This window comes from Crocuta crocuta, unplaced genomic scaffold, assembly GCF_008692635.1.
Source record: "Crocuta crocuta isolate KB4526 unplaced genomic scaffold, BGI_CrCroc_1.0 scaffold174, whole genome shotgun sequence".
NCBI lineage: Eukaryota > Metazoa > Chordata > Mammalia > Carnivora > Hyaenidae > Crocuta > Crocuta crocuta.
In genome coordinates, this window is record NW_027530330.1 from 6,305,156 (window position 1) to 6,331,022 (window position 25,867).

At 33.6% G+C, this 25,867-nt stretch overlaps 1 protein-coding gene across 1 annotated transcript in view; it reads left to right on the forward strand.

Annotated features, from left to right (window-relative positions):
- The window catches only part of ROBO2 (roundabout guidance receptor 2), a 608,353-nt gene that overhangs the window by 467,358 nt on the left and 115,128 nt on the right, over positions 1 to 25,867 (forward strand). The window contains exon 6 of the mRNA XM_077765658.1: positions 9,320 to 9,447. Within this exon, the coding sequence (XP_077621784.1) occupies positions 9,320 to 9,447 (128 nt within the window). The remainder of the gene's footprint in view (positions 1 to 9,319; positions 9,448 to 25,867) is intronic.

The window sequence follows — 25,867 nt, forward strand, 5'->3', positions numbered from 1 at the left end:
TTAAGAAGTAAATGATTGTCTCAGAAAAACCATGACCCATTAGAGAAAACAGAGACTAGTGTAGATACTCATGACAGCTTTTCCCCTGATTGTAATTGCCTCAATGTGTGGCCTTGGAAAGGAAGTTTGTCATTTTTGCCTCATATTGCGTAAATGTGTAATTAGGAATGAGCCACATATTTACTTCTTTTTCAGTTTTGAAGTGTTTTTAGTTATAATTTCTTTAAAATCAATTCTTGTATTTCTTAAGTTTTTTCAAGTAGTAGTTAAGTTGATCACATTGTAAGTATATCATTTCTCTGTCCCAAGATGCTTCTTATTGTGAAAACTGGTAAAGGTTTATGATCTGCTTGAGCTCCCTGGGCTCATCAGGGTACCATCAGGGTTCGGATGAAGAAATTGTCATAGTGGTTGAGTGGTGTTAGAAGGAAGAATAGTTTTCCTGGCTGTACAGTGCACCGTTGTATTAGACCCACTGGGTTGGCAATGTGATAAAGGAGAAAGGGTGTGTAGTTTGGAGTAAAATAGGCCTTGATTTGAAAATCCAAACTTTATATGAAGATGTCAAAATTTTAAGTGATATCAGTTACTGCAGTAATTTTAAGATGTCTATGAGCCACACACACAGATACACACACACACACACACACAGATACACACACATACACCTTGCTTTCATGTGTATTTCAGCCCACAAATAACCAAATTGCAATTATGAATTTATATAATCTAGTATAAAATTCTGTACCCAGACCATGAGGCATTGACCATGTATTTATTGAACCCATTAAGTACTAATCTGTAGGAGAGCTGCCATTTTGGTAGTATTCCCCAAGCTTTAATTTTTCTTTATAAATTTATACATCATATTATTTTTAAAAAAATGAATCTTTACTCTGTCTCCAGTTGATTACAATCTAGATTCTAGATTCCAATATGGTCTAAACTTTTGCTACCAATGAATTTCAACATTCTAGATAGCAAAGTGCTATTTTTCTAATCTTAAATTTAGGACATTAAACTAGACTCAATTTTTTAATTCTATACTCTGTCTCAGAATTGATTATCTGTAAGTTTCTTAGAATAACTAATTTTTATGTATTTCCTTACAATTACATAATAAAATAGTACCCATACCCACTTCACCCTACCCATAGAAGTTTTTAATTTAGGCAACTGTTCACCCTTAATATTGATATACTGAATATTTCTATGTTTACAGATTCATGTTATTCGGGGTTTTCTCTACTGAAATAGTGTTCTTTTGAAGTTTCATTTTTACCTATGAAAAGTTTAAATTCATGTATGTAACCTGATTGTTATGTCTATCACTCCTCTTGAGATAAATATGGAATAAAATTAAACATTATATGCCAGGTTCTGCTATGCAATATTTTATAAAAGTGTATTTATTAACAAGCTATATAGTTTGCATTCAGGGAGGTTGAATTTTATATCTCTAAGTTTTTTTGTATTTTTAAAATGGGGGAAATCCTATTTTTCCACCTAACCTACCAGAATTTTTATGAGGATAAATTAAAGAGTGTATTTGAAAACAATATGCAAATGTATTTTTATTGTCATTATTTTATTTTCACAAGACATGTGATTAGAGACCACCCAAGTTGCCAAAATAATGAGATAATAAATGTGAAAGCATTCAGCAAAACAGATACCTTTAACTTGTTTTCTCATAGTCTTCATATTTGTATTAGATATTCTACTAGACAAGACCAGTGGTGCAATGGATAACACATCTAACTATGGATCAGAAGAGTCTAGATATTCTACTAGAGTCATTTCATTTATTCTGTTGTAGAAAGGGTGATTATTTTTTCATGTTTTTAATTAACAGAGGGAAATTTGTTGATGATAATTTTTAAACCAAATGTCTAGATTGCTGGTCAAGATTTGCTAACTTCTTTATTTTAGGTCTCTTTTTAAAGTAGCATTTATGTATTAAATATTTTGAGTTCTTACATTTATGGTATTACATTGATATCAATTCAGCTTACATGTCAGAGCTAACTGCTGATGTATAAATCTAACAACATTACTATATTTCTTGATATAGTCAAATGATATATTTCAGATTAGTTACTCTTTCTGTTCTAACCACAACTGTCTTACTTGTAACCCTGCTCAGAAAGAACTACAGAGTAATTTTGAGCATTTGTTGGGTGATTCATCATTCTTTCAATAAGCATTCATTGAGCATATCCAAGATTTCATGTGGTGTTTGATAGGACATGGGGCACATAGTTTGGAATAAGAGGGATTCAATTCTTGTTCTCATGAAACACACATGCTCTTGAAAAGGAAATAAACAAGCAAGCTAAAAACTTCAAGGAGATATATGCTTTCAAGAACAATAAAGTAACAAAAGAAATTTTAAAAAGATAAAAGTAATTTTTTTAAAGTTACTGGTGGGGGTTCATCTGGGTGGTTCTGTCGGTTAGGCATCCAACTCTTGATTTCAGCTCAGGAACCAGTGAGATCAGCCCCACATCGGATTCTGCACTGATGGCATGGAGCCTGCTTGGATCCCTGGCCCCCCCTTCTCTCTGTATCTCTAACTCTATCTCCCTGCCCCTCCACTTCTTGCATGCTCTCTCTCTCTAAATAAATAAATAAACAAACAAACATTTTAAAAGTTACTGGTGGGGAGAAAACTACTTCACATTATCTGAGCAGAAAGACATCTTTAACGGAATATCTGAATAATCTTGAAAATCAAGAAGGACTAACAATGGAAGATGTAGGGGAAGGGTATTCCATGAAGTTGCAATGGTAGTATATGGTACCTAGGTAGTTATTTTAGTATATGTGCTGCCTAATCAAGCACCTTAGATAGTTATTTTAAACAACGAAATGAAAGGTCATGCTGTTAGAAAAAGGTGAACATTAAGCTTGATAGATAGGTAAAGAATAGATTATCTAAAACATTGAAGATCATAGAAGTAGGTTTTGGGGCACCTGGGTGGCTTAGTCAGTTAAGCATCTAACTTAGGCTCAGGTCATGACCTCACGGTTCATGGGTTCGAGCCCCACATCGGGCTCTGTGCTGACAGCTTGGAGCCTGAAGCCTGCTTCGGATTCTGTGTCTCCCTCTCTCTCTGCCCCTTCCCAACTCATGCTCTGTTTATCTCTGTCTCAATAATAAAAAAAAAAAAATAATTTTTTTTAAAAAGAAGTAGGTTTTATTCTGAATGAGAAACATATTTAGGTAGAATGAAATAATCATATTTAGGTATATCAACCAGTGAATTTGTACTGATGCTCTTCATTCTCTTTAAAACCCTTAGATTACATATCTGCTATCACATTATACAGTTTGTTGTTGTTAGAAATATTTGACCTAAAAATGAGATAATTCATATGGCTTCATGCAGGAGAGAGAGTGCACTTTTCTGGTTCTCACAGGAAGTAATAAGATTACTTGAAACTTCTATAAGTGTTTTATCTTATCATCTATAGAAGATCACCTAATAGAGATGTTCAAAAATGAAAGAGGTTGCTTTCCTAAGGAAAAGTTGGAAGACTGGTTGGTAGATTGTGGCACACAGGATTCAAATGTTGATGGATGGTTGCAGAGGGGAGCATTTTAAAGTTGCTCTTGATGGAAAGATTCAGGCATTTTATATATATTCAAATATGTATATGGATTTTTATATAAATCCATAATGCTGAAAATATTCACAGTCTTCTCTAAGACAAAGATCCCGTGAAAAATGTGATTTAAAGATTCTGAGCACCCAAAGATACCAGAGAGTCTTCAAATCTGTTTTGTTTTTGTTTTTGTTGTTGGTTTGTTGGTTTTGTGTGATGGGACCCAGAAGGACAATGTATTTAGCAGTTATTTCTAATTGGGATCAAATAGCATGGCCCTCAGAAATGTGTGCATATCAAACCTTGGGTCTGAGGAAACATATGTGTCAGCTGGAGAAGTCTTAGAGGTAGTTCTGATATACCTTTGGGCAGAGGCATTCATCCCTTCCAGTTAAGAATCATCTCACTAGGCCTACGAAAGCATGTAGCTGCAACATTTAATACAGTACCTGGCATGAAGACATGTAAGTCTCCTTAAATGTTAGTATTTCTTGAATAAAATAATTAAAATTATTAAATTTTCATTATAATTTTCTCAAATATCAGTGATTTTCATTTAAAAAAATTTTATGTTTTATTTATTTCTGAGAGAGAGAGAGAGAAACAGCATGAACAGGGGAGGGTCAGAGAGAGAGGGAGACACAGGATCTGAAACAGGCTCCAGGCTCTGAGCTAGCTGTCAGCACAGAGCCCGACGCGGGGCTCGAACCCATGAACCGTGAGATCATGGCCTGAGCTGAAGTCGGACACTTAACCAGCTGAGCCACCCAGGCGCCCCCAATGAATAATCACTTTATATAGGGAAGATCGTTAAAAGTTATCATGGAGGTGCCTGAGTGGCTCAGTTGGTTAAGCATTTGAGCGTCAGGTCTTGATCTCACAGTTTGTGCATTTGAGCCCTGCATCAGGCTCCATGCTGACAGCGTGGAGCCTGCTTGGGATGCTCTCTCTCCCTGTCTCTATGACCCTCCCCCATTCACGCCTTCTCTCTCGAAATAAATAAAGTTAAAAAAATTAAACATGATCATGTAAAAACCTCTTTCTACTCCAAAGCTTAACTGACTGCGAATGGGCCTATGACCCAGATACACGTACTTTCTGTACCTAGTTGGAATCCTATAAATATTCTAACAAGAATCTCCCTACTGCCAAATCATTGTCTTTATCCAGAGTTTTACAGCCTGTTACTAAAATTCTGTCTATAATTAGAAAAAAAATTATACTTACTATTTTCTGATACTGGCATGGTGTCTTTGAAAGGTAGTCTCTTTTCATCGTAGCTAAGATAAATTCAGTTTATTCCTTCAAGCTCTATTTTATTTTTCATTTTTCTTATGGAGACAAAATTACAATTACTGAGTAGAATGCACAATTGGATTCCTGATCAAGGAACCCTTGATAAACAAAAAACAATTTAAAATATTGAAACACTGATACAGTATTCCCACTCCTATTCTTGGCCTTCTTAAACACTCCTTAAAAAAATGAGAAACCTTAGCAAGTCTGATTTCAGACTTATTTTGGGTTCAGATACTATGTAATGTGTAATTTATAATTAAACACTTTTTAAAAAATATTTATTGACTTTTGAAAGAGAGAGAGAGAGGGAGCATGCCCAAGATCAGGGAAGGGACAGAGAGCCTTCAAAGGGCAGAGGATCCGAAGCAGGCTCTGCGTTGACAGCAGAGGGCTCACTGCTGGCCCAGAACTCATGAACTGGGAGATCATGACCTGACCCAAAGTCGGACACTTAAATGACTGAGCCACCCAAGCTCTCCTAAACACTTTTTCTTACTAAAGCAAGATATAAATACCTCTCTCATTCTATTTATCCCCCAAGTTGTTTGCTGTATAATGAATTTATCTAACCTGAAGTAAAATTTGCCAGAAGGTATAAATATGTTTGCTGAATGTGAAATTATATTTTTATCCAAGTGATACAATATTGTGGCCTATATGTCTTAAGTTAAAAAGTTCAACAAAGTATTGTACTGAACACAAAAAGTGGAAAAAGCACCAGGTTGAAAGACAGTGTTCAAGATTTGAATTTTGAAAAAATCTGATTTTTCTCTTTAGTGGTAAAATACTTTGAGCAAATCACTTTGCTTGACTAAGGGTCAGTTTCCTCACCTGTAAAATTACAATTTCTGGTTCAGAGGATTATTTTCAGGATGCTATGCACTAGTGGGTCTCTCTCTCTCTCTCTCTTTTGAACTGTGAGGCAACATACAATTGTTTTTGTGTTTTTTTTTTTCTCAGAAATCATGGATAATATAAGTATCCTTTTTTAAAACTTAGAATACTGGGACACCTGCATGGCTCAGTTGGTTGAGCATCCAACTTTGGCTCAGGTCATGATCTCATAGTCCATGAGTTTGAGCCTCATGTCAGGCTCTATGCTAACAGCTCAGAGCCTGGAGCCTGCTTCGAATTCTTTGTGTCTCTCTTTCTGTGTTCTTCCTCCAGTTGCACTGTCTCTCTCTGTCTCTGAAAAATAAACAAAGATTTTTTTTAAAAAATTAGAATATTGTTTTCATGTGTGTTTGATCCAGAGAGGACTTTATAGACATTCAAGTTTATCTTCCCCTCTTTTAGCTTTTGATAAAAATTCAGAGAGCTATGGAGAGATGTTACTAAGTTAAACAAGAAACAGTAATAAAATTCTAACCAGAATTCAGTTTTTTGAGATGAATTAGAAATATCTACAAAATATCTGTATGCATCTATTGAGGGGATCATATGGTTCTTATCCTTTCTTTAATTAATATGATGTATCATGTTGATTAATTTGCGGGTATTGACCCAGCCCTATATCCCAGGTATAAATCTCACTTGGTCATGGCTAATAATTCTTTTAATGTGTTGTTGGATCCAGTTGGGGAGTATATTGTTGAGGATTTTTGCATCCATGTTCATCAGGGAAATTGGTCTGTAGTTCTCGTTTTTAGTCGGGTCTTTGATTTTGGAATTAAGGTAAAGCTGGCCTCATAGAATGGGTTTGGAAGTTTTCTTCCATATCTATTTTTTGAAACAGCCTCAAAAGAATAAAGCTCTTCTTTAAATGTTGATAGAATTCACCTGGAAATCCATCTGGCCCTGGACTCTTGTTTGTTGGGAGATTTTTGATTACTGATTCACATTCTTTACTGGTTATGGGTCTGTTTCTTCCTGTTTCAGTTTTGGTAGTTTAGATGTTTCTAGGAATTTGTCCATTTCTTTCACAATGCCCAATTTGTTGGCATATAATTGCTCCTAATATTCTCTTATAATTATTGTTTGTATTTCTGCGGTGTTGGTTGTGATCTCTCCTCTTTCATTCGTGATTTTATTCATTTGGGTCCTTTCTTTTTTCTTTTTGATAAATCTGGATAGGGGGTTATCAATGTTCTTAATTCTTTCAAAGAATCAGCTCCTGATTTTGTTGATCTGTTCTACATTATTTTTATTCATTTCTTGTATCCTAGACCTAAGCATGTCATGCAGAAATAGGAAAGATTATTTTTATTAGACATTAAATATATCACCAGCAACTTTTCTGAAGCCATCATAAAAATTTTTTTTTCACATTTTAAATTGGCAAAGTTAAGCAGAGAAAATTTACATGTGCCGTTAGTCTTTTATGCATTTTAGCCCAGGACTTGTCCTAAAATGTAAATGTAGCTCATAAGGAAACCCTAGTAGACAAATGTGGTAAATTTGCAGCCTTTCAGTCATTTAGAATTGGTTGGCCCTTATATCAATAAGAAAGAAGATATTCATCATGTAATCAATAGTTTCTCAACTCCTACTAGATATAATAAAAATAGCTAACATGTATTGTGATTTCTGTGTCCCGGTTTAATATCGCCCTCAAAGTTCACTTCTATTCCATGAGTTAGTTGTTATTATCAGCACCATTTTGCTAATGAAGAAAATGAGACCCAGAGAATTTAAGTAACTTGTCCACTTTTACAAGCATAGGAGGGGGTGGAGTCCTAGATTAGAACTCTGGCCATTTGGCTCCTAAATGTATCCTCTAAACCACATGGTTATGCTACTGGATGTTAAAACCTCTGTGTTAGAGGCTGAGAGGACATAGCAATGGGAGAAGTAGACAGGATCTCTGCCTTCATCAAAATAAATACAAAAAGTAAGCAAATGCAGAATGATTGTAGAGCAGTAAGTTTCAAGGAGAGAGTAATTATTACAGCTTTCGAATGAGGGGATGGAAAGTGTCAAACAAGAGATCGATAAAGAATTTCCTAACAACTTATGACATTATAACTAAGCAGAAGTTTAAATTAAAACATGCCACCAATAAAGTAACCACCATAATTAGAGGATAGAGGATCATGGATAGCTACGTTTAGTTAGCACGACTGGTTCATAGACATTGCTTTTTGTCATGCAAAGCTCTATATTACAGAACTATTATTAGGTCTGTGTCTTATATTGCAATAAACATAAGCTATTATTCTTTTAGCTAAAGCCAGAATTGAAAAAATCTGATTATAGTCATCTTCAATGCAAGGCTAAAAAGTTTGTTTTTGTCCTGAAAGCAATAGGAAATCACAGCTAGTTGTGAGCAGACAGAACCAATTAAGGTAATATTTTAAAAATACAGCTTTATCTGTGTGATACATACTAGGAAGATAGGCAATGTGATCAGTCAAAAGCTATTGCAAAATTGTGTGTGTGAAATACCAAAGGCCATCAATGAAAATCAAAAGGAAAGATCAGATATGAAAAGGATGATAATAGCTTTGTTCTTCTGCTTGTGTAATTGTAATCTCTTAGACTCTAATAAGCATATTCTTATGCAATTATTTCAACTGATTCATGTTAAAATTTTATAATTCTTTTCTGAGCTAGTGTGGTTAGTCTACTTGTTAAAAATATAGAAGTGAGAGGACCACCTGGTGGCTTATTCAGTTAAGCATCCCACTCTTGGTTTCTGCTCAGGTCATGATCTCAGGACTTTGTGGGTTTGAGCCCTGCATCAGGCTCTGCACTGGCAGTGTGGAGCCTACTTGGGAAACTCTCTGTCACTTTCTCTCTCAGCACCTCCCCTACTTGCACTGTCTCTGTCTCTCTCAAAATAAATAAATAAGCTTAAAAAACAGCAGTAAGCAAATAAATGTGTGTGAAAGAGCTGAGGATGTGCAATTCCAAGAATCATTCCTAGCATGTTTTAAGAGTTAATATAACTAATTAAAAAGAAATGACCCCTTCTTAATTCTTTCAACAATGCATTTATGTAAATTTGCCAACAAATATGAGAAAAAATTTCCTTTAATATATTTCAGCCTACATTCAAGATGCCCCAAAATTAAATCTGATATTTAAATGCAGCATAATTTACAAAACGATAGAATATCACTCACCAAGAAACTGAAATATATACTACTTTCTTGCTATCTAAGAACTGCCACGGAAAAGGTCAAAGTGCTGAAAATTCCTTTGGTAGTCTTGATGCAGTAAGAGTTGTTTATGTATGTATAAAATATCAGTAATTGATAATCAACCTGCAAGAGATCACATATGAAACTAATGATCCTATTAGTAAAAACTTTCATCTAAGCAATTGTAATTTGTGGCTGAATATTACATGTCTATGTGTACATATGTTTTGTTTAGTTAAAATACAGTCACAGAAGAGAAAAATGAAGACAAAAACAATGTTAATATACCTACTATGTTATTTAATAAAACCAATTCATGTTCTACACAGGTATGACATCAAAGATGATTACACACTGAGAATTAAAAAGGCCATGAGCACAGATGAAGGCACCTATATGTGTATTGCTGAGAATCGGGTTGGAAAAGTAGAAGCCTCTGCTTCTCTCACAGTCCGAGGTAAGAAATGTAAGAAGTGAAATACAATTGAATCAGCAGACTAATATTTGGTTACATTGGTAAGTGAGCTCACAGTCAAAATAATAGCTGGCACTCTTTTATTGTTTTTATTAAAATGTTTAGATTTTGTGTCCTTTCTATTATTAATTGAAATAAAATTACTTTCAAATTTTGTTCAAAGGGATGATTATTTGAAGTGATTTTTTAATTTAATAAATAATAGCCAATATGATTTAAAAGTAAATCTTAAGAGTAGAAAAGATTTATACTAATTTTCATGGTCCCACTGCTTTGAAGTATTTACTGCTTTTAAGTATTAGTTTCAAAGGTACTCTGTTTTCTGTTTACTCGTTTGTCAGTTTATATTAGTAGAGTACTACTTTGAAATTCTTTTTATTTCAGCCTCCAAAAAGCAATTAAAGACAATAAAACTAACACTGCTTCCAAGGTGAAAAACGAGCTACCGCATTGAGAAATCTGATTGAGAGAGTGATTTGTGAAGTTCATTGGCCTTAAATAATTGAAATAGTGTGGTTCCTCTAACAACTTTCACAGGCTAGGAAAAGTGTCATGCAGTTTTTCATTCATGGGAATAAGGTTCATTTATAGACTCCCTGGAATTGCTTAGAAGTGAAAGAAAGCATTACTTAACCCTACAGTGAGGTGGAATGAATTAACTGTCTTCCTGTTGGCCCATGTCGACCCACATGAGTAAATTATATAGCCCCAGCTACCAAGTGGTACCATGTGGACATCTACACTTACTCTTGCCAGAGAGATATCATCCACGGCATCACTTACACTCGCGGGATTTCAAACAGCGATAGGCGAGCATGCCCTCTGCTGCCTTTCCACCTTTCACCCACCACCCCAACTGACGACTCCTCCTCTCATCCTTTGTCAGGTCAGCTGCATGCTCTCATCCTAATCTCAGTTATACCTTACCCTGTTTAGTCACACCTCATACCTTGTGCAGCTTTATTCCCAGAAGTCTTCACAGACAGGTGAAAAGTTTGGAGGAATTTGACTTGATGAGGAATGTGTCAGGGATTCCCATCTTGGTCCTCCATTAGGACCAAAACTGATTTTTGCTGGTCTATGATTTCAGCATCAAACCATTAAAAAACAAAACAAAACAAGAACAAAAGCAAAACAAAAAAAAACTTAACTTCCTTCAGGTAACTATTAGGAGACATGCTCTTTTGGATGACTTGGAAAATCCTGATGATTTCCATACTTCTCAAATGCTCCATTTTTATTCCACTGAATCCATTTTTCCCCCCATTCTAGGCATTCTAGTGTGAACTTAGATACAAAACAGATTTAGACAAAATTGGCAAGCTAGTTGCTTAAAAACATCACTCCTTATTATTTAACAGATCATAGAAAGCTATGAGCATATACCAATCAAATATATATGCTGATTATATATTATCAAAATCTGATAGTCTTTGTGAGCCACTTTACTATATCTAATTTACATTCCCTGTAGGTAATTATATATTGATACAGATTTGTTTGCTAGGCTGCCCTTTGAGAAAATAATTCACTTGACCAAATTTTCCCCAAAGCTTATTTATTTGTTGTTTCTAAAGTGGGTGGGGAAAAAATAAGCAACCCACCAAGAAATGTTCCATTTAAAAAAATATTTGCTGACTAAACATAAATGGTGAGAAAATGTGAGGAGTTGTTTGTTTGTAGACACAGCAGGGGTTCTCTTTATACTTGAATGCTTGGCTGAATGAGACATGAAGTGGTCTGTTTGCTTTAAAATATTTCCCAGCTAATTGTTTTTGTAATTTGTTGAGAGTTTCAGGTTTAACATTTCATTTAACAAAGCATGCTCCTCTCGCATGGATGTTTCGAGCTAACTTAAAAAACTAATAGAGTTTTTTTGTTTTTAATAGGATTTTTTTTAAATCAGCAAACCTTAAATGGTCTCTCCCCTAATCTGTGTCCTGTAGATGGATTAGAGAGTTTAATCTGTGTGGTATGTATTTATTACTCATCTAAGACTGAATGAACCTCAGCAACAGGGTTAAAGAAAAAAATCTCCATAATACAATAGAATGTGGAGTAAAATATTGTTTAAAAATATTTTTTACCATTAGGAAAAGCAGTTGGAACTTCTCATGCTAAGAGGTTAACAGGAGAGAACGTATTATCTATGACTTAATTTTTTTTCTGTGCTCATTTTTCTATGCACGTACATGAAATGGTTAGCCTTTCCCTGGATTGTTTTATTAAAACAGGGTCAACTGACCCAAGAGGCCACATCCATTTTCATCCATTTAATGCAGGGACACAGTTTAGTTTAATTTGCTGATTTTGAAAACATCCACCTGCTGGTTTTTTTTTTTTTTTTTCAGGATAAATGTTGCTATGTAATAAAAACAAGAAGTTTAATTGGGATGTTTCTGCTAAAATTTTATCATGATATTCAGTTGGGGAAAAGGAAAAGGACTTTTATAGTCAAAATCTGGAACAGAGATTTACTCAGTTGTTTTCCACTTCAAAATAAGGTGAAAATAGACTATAAAATTAACAACAAGTAGCTTCTTTTACTAACTTGACGGACATAAAATCAGAAAGAAGTAATGCTAAACAACAACAAGCCTCCTAGCATTTATATTCTAATCAAATAATTCATGATCTAAGAGAGCTTTTTTTAAATGGCTCCAGAATGTATTAACAATGCAAACTGCATATTTGTAAACATTTTTCCCATTTTCAATTGCTCAAATTGGCTTTGCATAAATCAAGACTTCATTGGAAAAACTCTCTTGCTTCTAGGGCAATATACCTTTTTCTTTTTCGAATTACCATAGAATAGGTGAAAGAGAAATATATCTTATATTTTGTAAACCTAACTTTTCACCATGGTTTTCTCTTTTTCTCTCTTTATTATCAAGACTCAAAATGCCTTTTCGCTTCTAAATGAAATATTATATTTGAGATTCAGCCTGAGGTGGCACCTGAAAAATGCAAATTCAGATGAAAAGACAAAGTTCTTTTTCTACTGGACATTGACAAAAGATACATTGACAAAAGATAAGAGATATACCTTTCAAATGAGGCACAACTTTATGATATTAGTCTATTGCCGCCTTCTTGGTTATTATTTTTGTGCACCTCCCCCCAAGATAGGGAAGAAATTGTGCATTGGGCAACTTTCTTCTTTTCTTCCTCTTGCTATGGGAAACATCATAGACTGTAGGACACACTAGAACTTCACTAAGCTGGAATTTTCATCCTGCTGCTATAATTGCTTTATTCTTCTTTGAATTATCTTAATCCCCCTTTAAATTATAAATAATAATATAAGACCATGAATCTCCTACAGAGGCAGCTCCATATTGTTTCAGAGAATGCACAAAGCTGGAAACATGATGTATTGGTTGAGTGAGTGAATGCCTATAAATATGATTTCAATAACTATATCTATCTCATCATGTCTATTGAGACATCATCAAGATAAACCTACGCTAAATTCTAGAGTCATTATATATGCACTAGAGCTTTATCCACTAGGATGTGGGTCAAACACTTGTTTGTCATGCAAGTTTTTATTTTGAATGTAAGAGTTCATAAAAGTTCTAATGCTACTAAATATATTTCTTCTTCATTGGAATAATGGCACCATATGTTTTATATTTGTCCATTGCTTTTATATAAAGTGGTTTACTATCTAAATTGATTTGGCATTATTCTTTGTAAAGAAAGTATTATTAAGCCCATGTGTGTCTCTTACAATTGCTGTGCATTAATAACAGGGCCAGCCTATTACTACTGATTTTAGTGATTGAAAGTTATGCTATAATAAAAAAAAATAATAATAATTTGTTGAAGCAGCAGTTTGAAAGCCATTCTCAGTGTGAACAAGAATCAACTTGTCAGTCATTGTTTCCTACCCTCTGCCAAAAAAAAAAAAAAAAAAAAAAAAAAAAAAAAAAAAAAAAGAAAGAAAGAAAAGAAAGAAAAGAAAAGAAAGAAAGAAAAGAAAAACGCTTAACAGTAGTTAGGGAGCTACTCAGTTGAAATCTCTAAGGATGTTCCAACCTATTTGTTATATTTTCATCCACCCTGTCCACGGATGAAAAGTGATGTGATCTTAACTTATTACTGGCTGAAAAGCAGCGTCAGGGGCTTTTCTGTAGTCCTTGTAATGGTTCTGACTAACCATGCTTAAAATCCAATTGCTATTTAAATCAGACAGTGAGGCCTTCTTTTATTGACATGACATTTGCTAGTCTGTGACTTGAATAGTTATATTTATCCGGTTCTTAACTTTGGGGGTAATACAGTCTGTTTAAAAAGTTCTTTGAAGTAATACCTATAGTAAGTGATAACAATCACACTTGAAATAAAATTATCTCCCAATCACATAGAGCCAGTTCTGGAATGCAAAATAATTATTTTCTTAGAATTATATGTATAACTTTCAGTTTTAGTCAAACTCAGACATCCTGTTCATACTTGAATTATAAGACTAGAAATCACTCTACTGTCCATACTTAAATGTAACATTACACATCATGCATTCTGATAATTTTCTTTTCTTTCTTTTTTTTTTTTTTAATTTCTTCTTTATGTTCTCACCACACCATTGTAATGTCTACAGCTCGCCCTGTTGGTAAGTAGCCATCCTTCTATCCATTTAGCATGGCTTTGTACAATGCTTCATAACTCATGCATCCTAGGATTTAAGAGAATGGAATGTATATATCACCCATGTTAAATTATTACTTGAGGGACTATCTTCTGTAAAAATTGCTCCTGATCTTTTCATCACCTTGATAAGCCATTTTATAGAGACTTTTGGTATTAACAATGAATAGGTAATGATTTTTCACAAAAAATAACATATGAACGTTTAATACTATCAACTGCTGACTTTTCTTAATGAGAAAAATACAATAACTCTTTTTTCTGTATATATAAAATAATCATGTATTAGTTATGCTTGATATTCATTAAGATAAATGATTATAAACTCAGTTAAGAAGTTTGACTACTGGATGCACTTTTTTATTTTAAACTGCTTTGAGTCTTTGTTTATTATGGGGATTTTTAACTCCTGTATACTTATTATCTGTATGACTATTTAAACAAAATTGGGTAGAATGCTTCAAGTTACTCTAAGGAGATGCTTACACTAAGAGGAAAAGGGAAGGATGAATTGTGTTCTTTGGGCATGAAAAGCTGGTGGTTAAGATGTATCTCATCCTTCATTTGGCTTTGCAAAAGTGAAGTTAACTGTTTGCATTTGCAGTATTTTAAGTGGTCATTATTTGTGAACATTTGGAAAAATAAAATCTTTTCAAATTCATTGATTTAATAACCTTTCTGCATCTCTTTTAAAGTTTAGCTTAACCAACCAATACATGTGTTTGAATAAAAGAAATCTTTGTGATTGTGTTATAAGGAGATGAACAGATGGATGCATAAATGGATGGATGAATGAATTTAGTATGGTTCTTTTTGAACATATCAAGAGACACTTTAATTATCAACTTGACACAACTCTATAAATGGTCCATCTAACTTCCTTTCTTAATACACTGACTTGACATTAACATTCGATATATATTGGTCCAAACTCATAACATTTTTTTCCATTAGTTGAAACATTCACAAACCTTATTGTTATGTAGTATACTTACGAATATAGCAATACAGAAAACGAGAACCTGGTTTCCCAATCTGAGTTTCTGGTCTGCTATTTCTGAGCAGTACTTCCTTTGCTAGTTGTTGGATATCCCTGATCCTCAGTGACTTCATCTATAAAATGGAGAGAGTAATATTGACTTCTGAAAGCTGTTGTAGGAACGAAATGAGTTCAAGTTAGATTGTATATGTGAAAACACTTTCTATGCCAATATTGGTCAACATCCTAGTTTCTGAGACATATATTATTTTATACTTTAATGTTTTTGAAACACAGCTATATCTTGCAGTCATAAAATGCGATCTTGATTTCTTTCAATGTAATTTTAAATTGAGCATGTTTTTTACAACTGTGGATGTAGGAGATTGAAGAATATGTTGCAGTTTTAAGCTTCATTTTTAGTATTTGTATGAATTCTTATTAATGATTACATATCTATGGTATGATGTAAAAATTTAAGAAGTGAATGGGAAACAATAAGAAAACTTTTCTAATTAACAGGAAGAATAACATTTAAATTGTAGATATTTATATGTAGAAACCTGATGCTGATAAACCATGACCACTTGATTTACACTACTTCACAAGTTCCCAGAACATAAAACAGTATGTTAATAATTTTCAATACATTTAAAACTCACAAATAAAAAAGATATACATTAATTAGAAAATGTGATGCACAGAGAGTATTGAGATGTACTTGTCACCTACAAGGCATTTCAAAGTTATTTCTGTTTTTATTCCTGTTTAAAATGATCTTTTTTAATTCCCATTGGGCTGGAACTAAAGAATAGCTTCTTGACACATTGTATTTTATTCTGGGAGAGTCTGTCATTTCATAAATCTATCTCCAATGACTTATGACAATGTTCCAAAATATGAAGAACTATACTTTAAGCTTGACAACTGCTATTAATTTTGGAAACTGAATGTTGGACATGCTTTTATTGGATCACCAAAGAGGAGACTGATGGTGAGGAAATTAGCTTGTTGTTTCTTTGCATGAACTGTTTACATGAATTTGAATTCAGGAGCGATAGGTATGCTGATTTTTATTGTAAGGTAAGAATTTTATTGTAAGGTACAAATCAGGTAAATCATAAATTAAATATTCAAATAAAAATGGCATTAATAATTAGTATTTGTTAGCTATGACACAGTTTTTCAACTTTGAAGTTCTCTGCAAAGTAAATTAATATTAATATTTGTTAGTGGACTGAAACGTAAGTTTTTCAACTTTGAAGCTCTTAGAAATAGCAAAAAGGGTATAAGAAAGTAGAAGCCACAGAAAGGAGAAAAAAATTAGGTTTGAAGTCCAATATAAATTAGACGAAGCAATATTCACCAAATGTATAATGTTTAGAGAAAATTTAAGAGATGGTTCCTATGTGAAGCTTTTGGAAGAAAATTAGAAATATGTGCGGGTTCCAGAATATGTATATTTTATGAATTTTAATTTGTCAATTAAATTTAATGTGTAAATTTTAATTTGTAAAATGTAAAAATCTGTAAAGATTCAGAATCAATCATTACACAGAAAACAAAAACACTCGGTAGTCTGGGTAGAAAGCCCACTTAGAAATCATTATAAACCCCCCAAACTGGGAGTTTTGTCCATATGTATAACTCTTATGACCTGCATTTGAATTAAAGAATTGGTAAATCTGCAGTGTGCTGTTGGAATAAACACCTTCTGGTCTCTATTTTTGAGATTGTAGGAAAAACTTGATTTAGAGGATCCTCCGTGTGGGTGACATTACTGAGAGCAGACAATCACATACTTGCCAATGGAGAAGAGTATTCTCCAGATTTCACTTCCTCGCCTGCAAAGTCATCAACGTCTGAAACAGAGTCCTTTAATCCAACTTCCATATTTGCTGGTTACCACAGAATCTAGGCAAATGACACCTTAATTGCTAAACATCTGCGAGCCCTTCCTGTGGCTTTGACTTTTTACGATTCCAAAGGCATTCTTTACGTGAAAAGCAGAAGTACATCCTAGGACACAATTAACAAAAAATGCGGAAATATCCATTTATTTGGAAAACTCTTCTGATAAGTTCTGATAAGGGAACTGACAGAAGAAAATGGTCTAAATAGGGATAAATAACTTGCTTCCTATACCCATCTGTCTTATTTTCTATTGGAAGCCTTTCTCGAGCTTAAAAATAAAAAAGAACATCTATTTTGGAGATGGGCGACACATTTTTCCCTAGCAGCAACTCAAAACATGATGAGTAATTTGGAAAAGAACTGTCAAATCCACCAGCTGCCTTGCTTGTGAAGCTGAGCCCTGATACGTTTTCTATCATGTATACCATATGCTAGATGCTGACTGCCTCGAGTATGCAAACGAAAAGCTGCATGCATCAGGTGAAATTTGTTTAAAATATCAAAAGCAAACTGATAATACACAGCTTTATGGAATCTTCTACGTATTTCCGTATTTAGTGACTCGAAAGGATGTATTCCTTTGATGGAAGAACATAATTGGCCACACAAGAGTTTGTAGGTATTTAGAAATATATAGGTTTTAGGCAAAACTCCCATGTTATTATTATTATTTAAAAGAAGCAGCCACTATTCTAAACACAAATCTATAGGCACATTGTTTTTTTTTCAACCTTTTCACTGCTTAAACACAAAAATAAACATATCCTCATTTTAGAAAGTTCTCTTTTGAGTTGAAGTGCAGTTTTGTTTTAGCATGCTGTAAAACACATTACTGAGACCACCAAGAGGTCCAATAAAAAGTGAGTAATTGAAAAATTCATTCAGGGAAAATTATACAGTAGACATTACCTACAGAATAAGGCAATTGATATTTTTGACACCACCACCCTCTACCCTACCTTGAAATCTGGAAAATGTTTATGCTGTATATAATTTAACTTAGTATTGGAAATATCCCAGGTTTTCTTTTTTTTTTTTTAATCAGAAAACATGTGGGTATTATATATAAACCCTTTTATGTCAGGATCCACTTTTCTGCAAAAGACATCCTGAGTGTTTCTTGAAAGGAACCCTATACTTTTATTCCCTGCAGACTTCCTTCTTTGGACAAGCTGTTACCCCATGACCTGAGGTAATCATCTCCCTCCTACAAACACTTAATGTTTCCTGCACCTGGCGCTAATTAGCTACCTTATGCAGAGTCCAATTTAATTTTTATTAAGCATCACGTTTTTCATTGCTCCATATGTTTTCATTAAATAATAGGTTAAAAATATGCATTCTGCTTTGTCTTGTACATTCCAGCAGGGTTTCCATAATGTGAAACTTTAGACTAAGCTAATGCTAATTATTAAAGTGAAAAACAAGTGCGAGTTATTTCTCATGGTTGGGTGGTTTTAGTCACTGACTTGACTCTTCTTCAAGGGCCTTGTGTGTTGGACAGTGTCTGTTCATTGCCTCTAAAGAGGATAGGTATAAAATTATTGACTCATATTTTTTTCTCAGAACTTGGTGAAAATGTTGGATTGCTTTAGTATTGGAATGTTACTGTAGTGAAGTCTGAGGCTTGTAGAATATTTTTATCTTTGGCTGAGATTCCATTTTACTATTTGAATACCAGTGTAGTCCTTTCTTCCATAACTTTGCTGGATTATACCTTGGTCATGATCACCCTGTAGTTAACATTCCTGGGACACAAGCCCTTCAAATCTGTAGATTCATGCTTTAATTTACTCTATTTCAAGAGTGTTTTCATCTCTTTTATCTTTGACTAATTTTTTTCTGTCTCATTTTTTTCTGTCTCCCATGAGTTATATTGGCTTTCCTTTATCTTAATTCCATATTTATTCACATCTGTATAAGAGCTTTGAAGTCATCATTTTAATTTCATATTGTCTGATTTCTTTTTTTAATTTATTTATTTTGACAGAGAGAGAGAGAGAAAAGAGCATGAGCAGGGGAGGGGCAGAGAGAGAGAGGGCGAGAGAATCCTAAACAGTCTCAGTACAGGCAGTGCGGCTCAGGGCTTAAACTCAGGAATCATAGATCATGATCTGAGTGGAAACCAAGTGTCAGACGTTTAACCGACTGAGCCTCCCAGGTGCCCCATATTGTCTGATTTCTGAATGCCTGTATTATCCCCCTATTTCAATTGAAATTTTATCATCTTTGTGTTTCCAAAAATATTTATTTCTTTAATTTTATTTTCTCTTTGTTCATTTCTTTGCTAACTTTAAATATAATATTCTTCATCTCCAGTTGCCTTCGAGCTTCTTTATTCCTCTTCAAGGTTTGTTTTTTTTTAAGTTTGATTCTTTTAAAAAAGAAATTTTCTCTTCATCTTTCTTCATAATTCCTGCTTCATAATAACAAATGATTTTTAGGTGTATTAGTTTTCTACTGCTGCATAACAAATTACCACAAATTGATTGAACAACTTCATTAATACTCATTTCTCAGGCCACAGGTCCTAGGTCAGGAGTCGAAATGGGCTCATCTAAGTCTTTAGCTTAGCATCCCAGAGGCCAAAATCAGAGTTCTGACCAGGCTGAGCTCTTCTCTGGAAACTCTCCAGAAGAATCCAGTTCAAAATTTATTCAGGTTGGTTAGAAGAATTAAGTTCCTTGTGTCTGTAGGATTAAAGTTCCCATGTCCTTTTTGGCCTCCGGCAACGGGTTGCTCTCAATCCAATTGCCAGACTTTGCACATGATCCCCACAGCCTTCAAAGTCAGCAATGGTCTGTTGAATCTTTCATATGATTTGCTTTATATATCTCTGAATTCCCATTCTGTTATCAGCTAGAGAAAATTTCTTGATGGAAACCTCTCATGTAATTAGGTTGGGCCCATGGTGATTATTCTCCCTATCTTAAGGTCAACTGATTAGTAACCTTAATTGCAGTTACAAAATTCCTTTTGTTGTGTAACATAACATAATCATGGGACTATCTGCAGAAAGTGAAATTCATGAAGGCCACCCTACAATTTAGCAGTTGACAGTAGGCTTGGTTTTTCCTTTCCTTTGGTGCCTTCGCCTCAACTTCTGGATTGTAACTGGTTGTCTGCAAAGTCACGGCTCATATTTCCCATGTCTCCTTCTCGATTCTAAATTTTCTTCTTCTCATCTAAGAACCATGGGATGGACTTTCACGATGTTGATATAGTTTTTGTGAAATTGGTATTGATAGAAGACTGTGGATGGAGACTAGTTGGCCTTTACCAAACTTCCTCATTTTCTCCAGACTTGACTGTGTTTGGCAAGGGTACTGTACTATTTGTGGTTTGGTGCTATGGTAATTTTTCTGTTATTAGTTTCTCTTGTAGTAAATATAGAAAAGTGGAATAAGCCTTTACTGCATTATCTTAATGCAAGTATCAAAAAAATTGAGTACTTATTAATGTTGGAGTTTATTCAAATAAAAATAAAATAAACACTAAATATATTAACTAAATAAAAAATAATTTAACTTAGCAGTTACAATTAAAGTAATATAAATACCCAACATCAAAATAATATAATATTCTGGGCTGAAATATTGTTAGAAGATAAGTATTAAGAAATTTCACTGGCTATTGCCAGAAAGAAATAGCATGAACATTGTAGTGACACCATCAAAGAAAGTCAAAATTTTCATGTATATAAGTTATAGTAATTTGTAGGCAGAAATAGATATCATGATACATATATGTCTGTGTATATGTGTACCATAAAACAGATATTATGATGTGCATTACACCTAAAAATTATATGCATGACATTTGAATTATGACACTAATTATTTTAATATATTAAATGTCACTCAAGGGAATAGTACATAATTAGATGCATTAAAAATATATAAGCTACCAAGTTAAATTACATTTTGAGTTAAAGTATATCTGAACGCCTTTTAAAATCTTTCTTATGGCAAGCATTGCTTTCCAGATTTATTAGAGATATTATTTTCATCTGTCCTACAAACTATTATTAGCTCTTTGTTAGTAAATACATTGTTGTATTTATCTTTCTGCTGCCTCTGGGTCTAACATAACACTTACAGGGGCATGCCAAATGTTGGTGCAGTTAATTGATACACACATATGCATACATAGGTAATATTTGCCTAGAAAATGTTTATGCAAGCAGCTTTAAATAGTGCTATAAAAAGATTAAGCAACATTAATGGTAACAGGCCAATCACATAGTCCCCATTCTGCTGGTAGGAGATAAAATACAACAAAAAGAAGGCACTAATGAGTTAGGATGGTGCCTTACTAAGCGTGTAATTAATGTTATTAAGAAACATTGCAGTTGCATATTAAAATTCCGTTAACTAAGCAACCCTTCAGCATCAGTACATTTGTTTCTTGGTTGCAAGTTCCTTTTCTTTTTCTTTTTTCTTTTTTTTTCTGATTGGCATCTTCATGCAATCTTTTTCTAAAAAAATGAGATAATGGGATGTGATCTGCCTTCATGGTTTAACTCAAGTGCTGACATGACAATTCTGGCAAGTTGACAGGTTAAGTGACTGAAAATGGATGTCTTGTCTCACCATTTGCTTGAAGAATCCCCTCCTCACCTCCATACTTATGGCCCCTTCTATCTGCAGTGTGAAAAGTCTAGTTTTCCCAGGTTAGGATCTAGATAAATGTTTTTCATTACTCGATAAACTATTATCTCTGTTGGTGAAAAATGAGATATAAAACATAATGCAAATATTGCTTTATTTGATAATTCATTAGCTTTTAAGTTAATAGTTTTCTTTTTTTTTTTTTTTAAGAATGAGCAGCCCCTTAGAGAAAACAAAATTTTATTTTGTTCTCAAGATTTCAGTCAATCAGGAAAACAAGTGGAAAAGTAAAACTACTTTTGGTAAGGGATAGAATAATATAGTAAAATGTGCTCAACAATTCAGAATTTGTTTAAAGTTTTGTCAAACTTTTCTAGACATTCTTATTTTCTAGTTTTTATAGAATTTGGAAGGTCTATGAAATTTGCATTTTGAATCTGAGAATTATTTACTATAGTTACATGATTTCCTGTACTTAGCTCTAATCAAAATGAAATCTGTTTTAGTAATCTGGAATATAATAAAGTTTAAAATTATCTTTAAGCATATCCACGTTCTTGCTTTTGGAATTAACTATTACATTTATTGCAATGTAGAAATATTTAATACCATTAGAGGATTAAATTGGACTTGTTAAAACCAATGAAGATTATTTACATGGAAAAAATTCATGGTTCCACCAACATAATCCTTTATTTTAACAGACAGACTGATGTGTCAAAGGTGGTCATGCAGGTTGGTCAGGGTAATAATTGTTGCAGTTTGAGAAACATATCTAAAATATAATGCATACCTTTTTCCTTTTGTGAAGGACAACTTCTCCTTTCTTATCTATTTTATTTCAAAGGAACGATTCAACCTGCCTCTCTCTCCCTCATTCTTTCTCTCTCTCCTCCTCTCTTCATGCTTTCCACATTGCTGGAGAAAGACTGAGTCAAGTTATTGTCATAATGGTAGGACATCCTGTACTATAACCCTCATTCATGTTTCTTCATGTTGTATCACACTTGACTGTTTCTATGTGAGTTTCCTCAGTATCACTGAGTTCCAGAGGAGAAAGATCTTAGAACCCTCAGGCCCAACACAAAATAAAACCAATGAATATTTGTTTAAAATAATTGAATAGTATTATGAGTTAAAGTGCCAACCAATACCTGAGTTCATTTCTAGCATCATTTTATTACCATGGTGTTCCCCAATGATGTGTTGTCCTTAAAAAAAAAAAAGTAAGACCAAAATTAGGACACAAATAACTGTGCCTATAGTTATTATAACACTGCTTTTATGTGCTTGACTGTAAAACCAAATGTCAAGATATTTTGAACCAAATTAATTTACTCTTTTCAAAGGCATTCTATGCACTCTCGATAATCATAGAATTATTTCATTTTGTATTATTGTTCCTTTTCAGGGAGGCATATATTATGTGTGACTATAAACTTTTCAAAAAATGGTTTTAACCACTATTACCAAACATGCATACTTTTGTGTGTGTGTCACACTTACTACTAAAACTTGGTACTTTCAACTTCTTGGGATTGCTTCCTACATATATAGATGCCCTCTTACATGATTTTATAGTCACACTGTGTAATTCACTTGACCAACTCAATGGGCTCATGTGATCATCAGATTTTGAATGGCGATGCATTACTTTTAGAGTTCTAGCTATTATTTGAACCCTCAAAAAGTAGTCTTAGCACAATCAAAAAAGAATAATTCAAAAAATAGAGTAATAAAAGCACTTCAAAAATGTAAAGAGTAATAGCTTCATGACTGCAACTTGTCTTTATTCATACAGGACTGAATGCAGTTTGCATATGTGAGACCTTTCATAGGTAGAGAGTAGAATGCAAAGTCTGAATAGGTGAAGAATATAAGAATTGTGGTTTCCTGTTGTCATTCTATTGACTCTGAATGTTTACTTTACTTTTTATATTTATGAAAGCAGCATGCCATTTAGTACTTTTACTTATTACTTAGGTAGTAGTGTATCTCGATAGATAGATGGATAGATAGAGAGAGAGATAAAGAGATACTAGATTATTGAAATGCACATATATGGATAGATAATTATTAGATTATTAGATTGTTATTGTAATCAAAAGAATAGATATTAGTATTTTATCATGGAATAAGAATTTTTAATATTAGCCAGAAGTAAGGTACTGGCTAAGAAAAAAGACATAGCACTTATCTAGAAGAGTTATTACCATGGTCTCAGAAAGAAAGAGATTAACTGGAAAGTTAGGTAATTTAGCAAGTTGATCACTTGCATTCCTTGAAAATAATGACAAATGGATAAAATGTGATTAAACAGACTTTATAAATATAATTATTTTAAATCCTATATCCCTAAATTATGTTTTCCATTATAAATGCACTGCTTACTCTAAGATGAATTATGTGTTAATAAGCTTCAAATCAAATATTTTTATGACATTATGCATTTCCAATAATACTAACAGAAATTCTTTTGAAGTCAAGTGAAGTGTTAAATAGTAAAAATTAAACAGAATTAAGTAAGTTGAAGAAACAATCATTTATCAATTAGAAGTCAGTTTGTTCTGATGATGAACTAAGTAAATATTCATCTCTTATTCCTGCTGTATATTGCATTTTAATGAAATGACTTCTCACTCTTGATTGTTGGTGGGGGTAAGCCTATTTAACTAATATTTGGCAAGAACATCTAGAATTGGTTGTTACACAATTCCTCTATGTTTCTGTGTTGCTTTTATCACTGTCACATGGTGGCTACTCATTGATAGTCCTTGTGTCATAAATTTCCAATGTGTGATGGGGGAGTGGGCTTCTCTACAGAGGGGTATATCAGAATCAGTTAGGAGATTTTCTTCAAACAACATATTTTCTTTGGCATGCCTCCACCCAAATTACTATAGTAATGAGTCACTGTCGCTGGTAGGAGTGTGTCATATCCTTCCGGTATGATATGATGGAAAAAACATTGAGTATTTGCTTGAGATCGAATTTTTTTTTCCTATTCCAAGACACTCATTTAGTATTCCCTATTTGGGGCTTTGCAGGCCAAATAAAGATATTGTTTCAACACAAAATGATAGCCCCCATTCCAGGAAAACACCTAGGCAGGGGGAAAAATAGAGAAAAAAGGCCATGCAAGCAAGAGCAGGTACTTTAAAGTCGAAAGAACACAAGAAAAGTACAACATAGAGTGTGTTGAGGTTAATCATTCTCAACAAAGTGGATCAAAGGATAATAGATAACAAGATGGGTGAACCACAAGAACAAGGAAATACATGTGGGAATGATTGAAAATAGGCTGTTCTGCGGAAATACTGGAGTCGGTTTGGGACAAGTGTCAGGAAGGTAAAGTTTTGGGCCAGTTAATAGAAGCCAGAATGCTACACTGAGGAGAATAATTTGTAAGCATTGCAAGGGCAAGCTATAGAAAAAGCACTGTAGGATTTTGGATAAAAAATAACTTGAAATAAGTATACTTAAGGAAGGTTGTACTTTTAAGTAGTACAGAAAGAGCAAGATCATAGGTTTTCTGCTACTTTATCAAAGCAAATATTTAGGAAAAATGTAATGTTATGATTTAACATCATTATGCCATATTAGAAACCATAGCATATAATTCTTACCCTTCTGTTTGGTCCTAGAGATGACAAATTTTAGCCAGATCATGGTTTGAAGTCAGAGGAAGTCATCTAAAGCCTCAGTGTTTAGGGTATAAAAATGGCATTAGATGGACCGTAAGTCAATCCTGTCCTCCAATCTAGTGCTTTAATCCTGAAAACCCTGTGTGCCCTTTATGGGATCTAGTTTGCTGATCTTTATATCATAATGGTACCAGTTAATACATAGGGTTCTTTGAATGTTAAATGACACAGTGCCTAAGAACGGTTTGGCACACTCCCTGACATTTAATAAGCACACGATTAATGTTAATTATTGTCGTATTCAGCAATTTGTGACTCAACAAATCTTTAATACAAGTGTATGGCAAATGGGTGTGTTTTTCAAACATGCTTATAGAATGAATATATTAGAATTTAACAAGCAAAAAATATTAAATAGCAAATAAACAGTTTCTACTTCTTTAAGATACAAATTTCAAAATGTTTATTAATACAAAATAAGAAGCTTATTCAGGCAGGCAAAAATTATACCCAAACAAAGATCTGCTGAGTGTGCCTGTAACCATCCTGTCACATATTAATGTATGCAACTGCTGCATGACTATCTCCATGTTCATGCCTGCCAC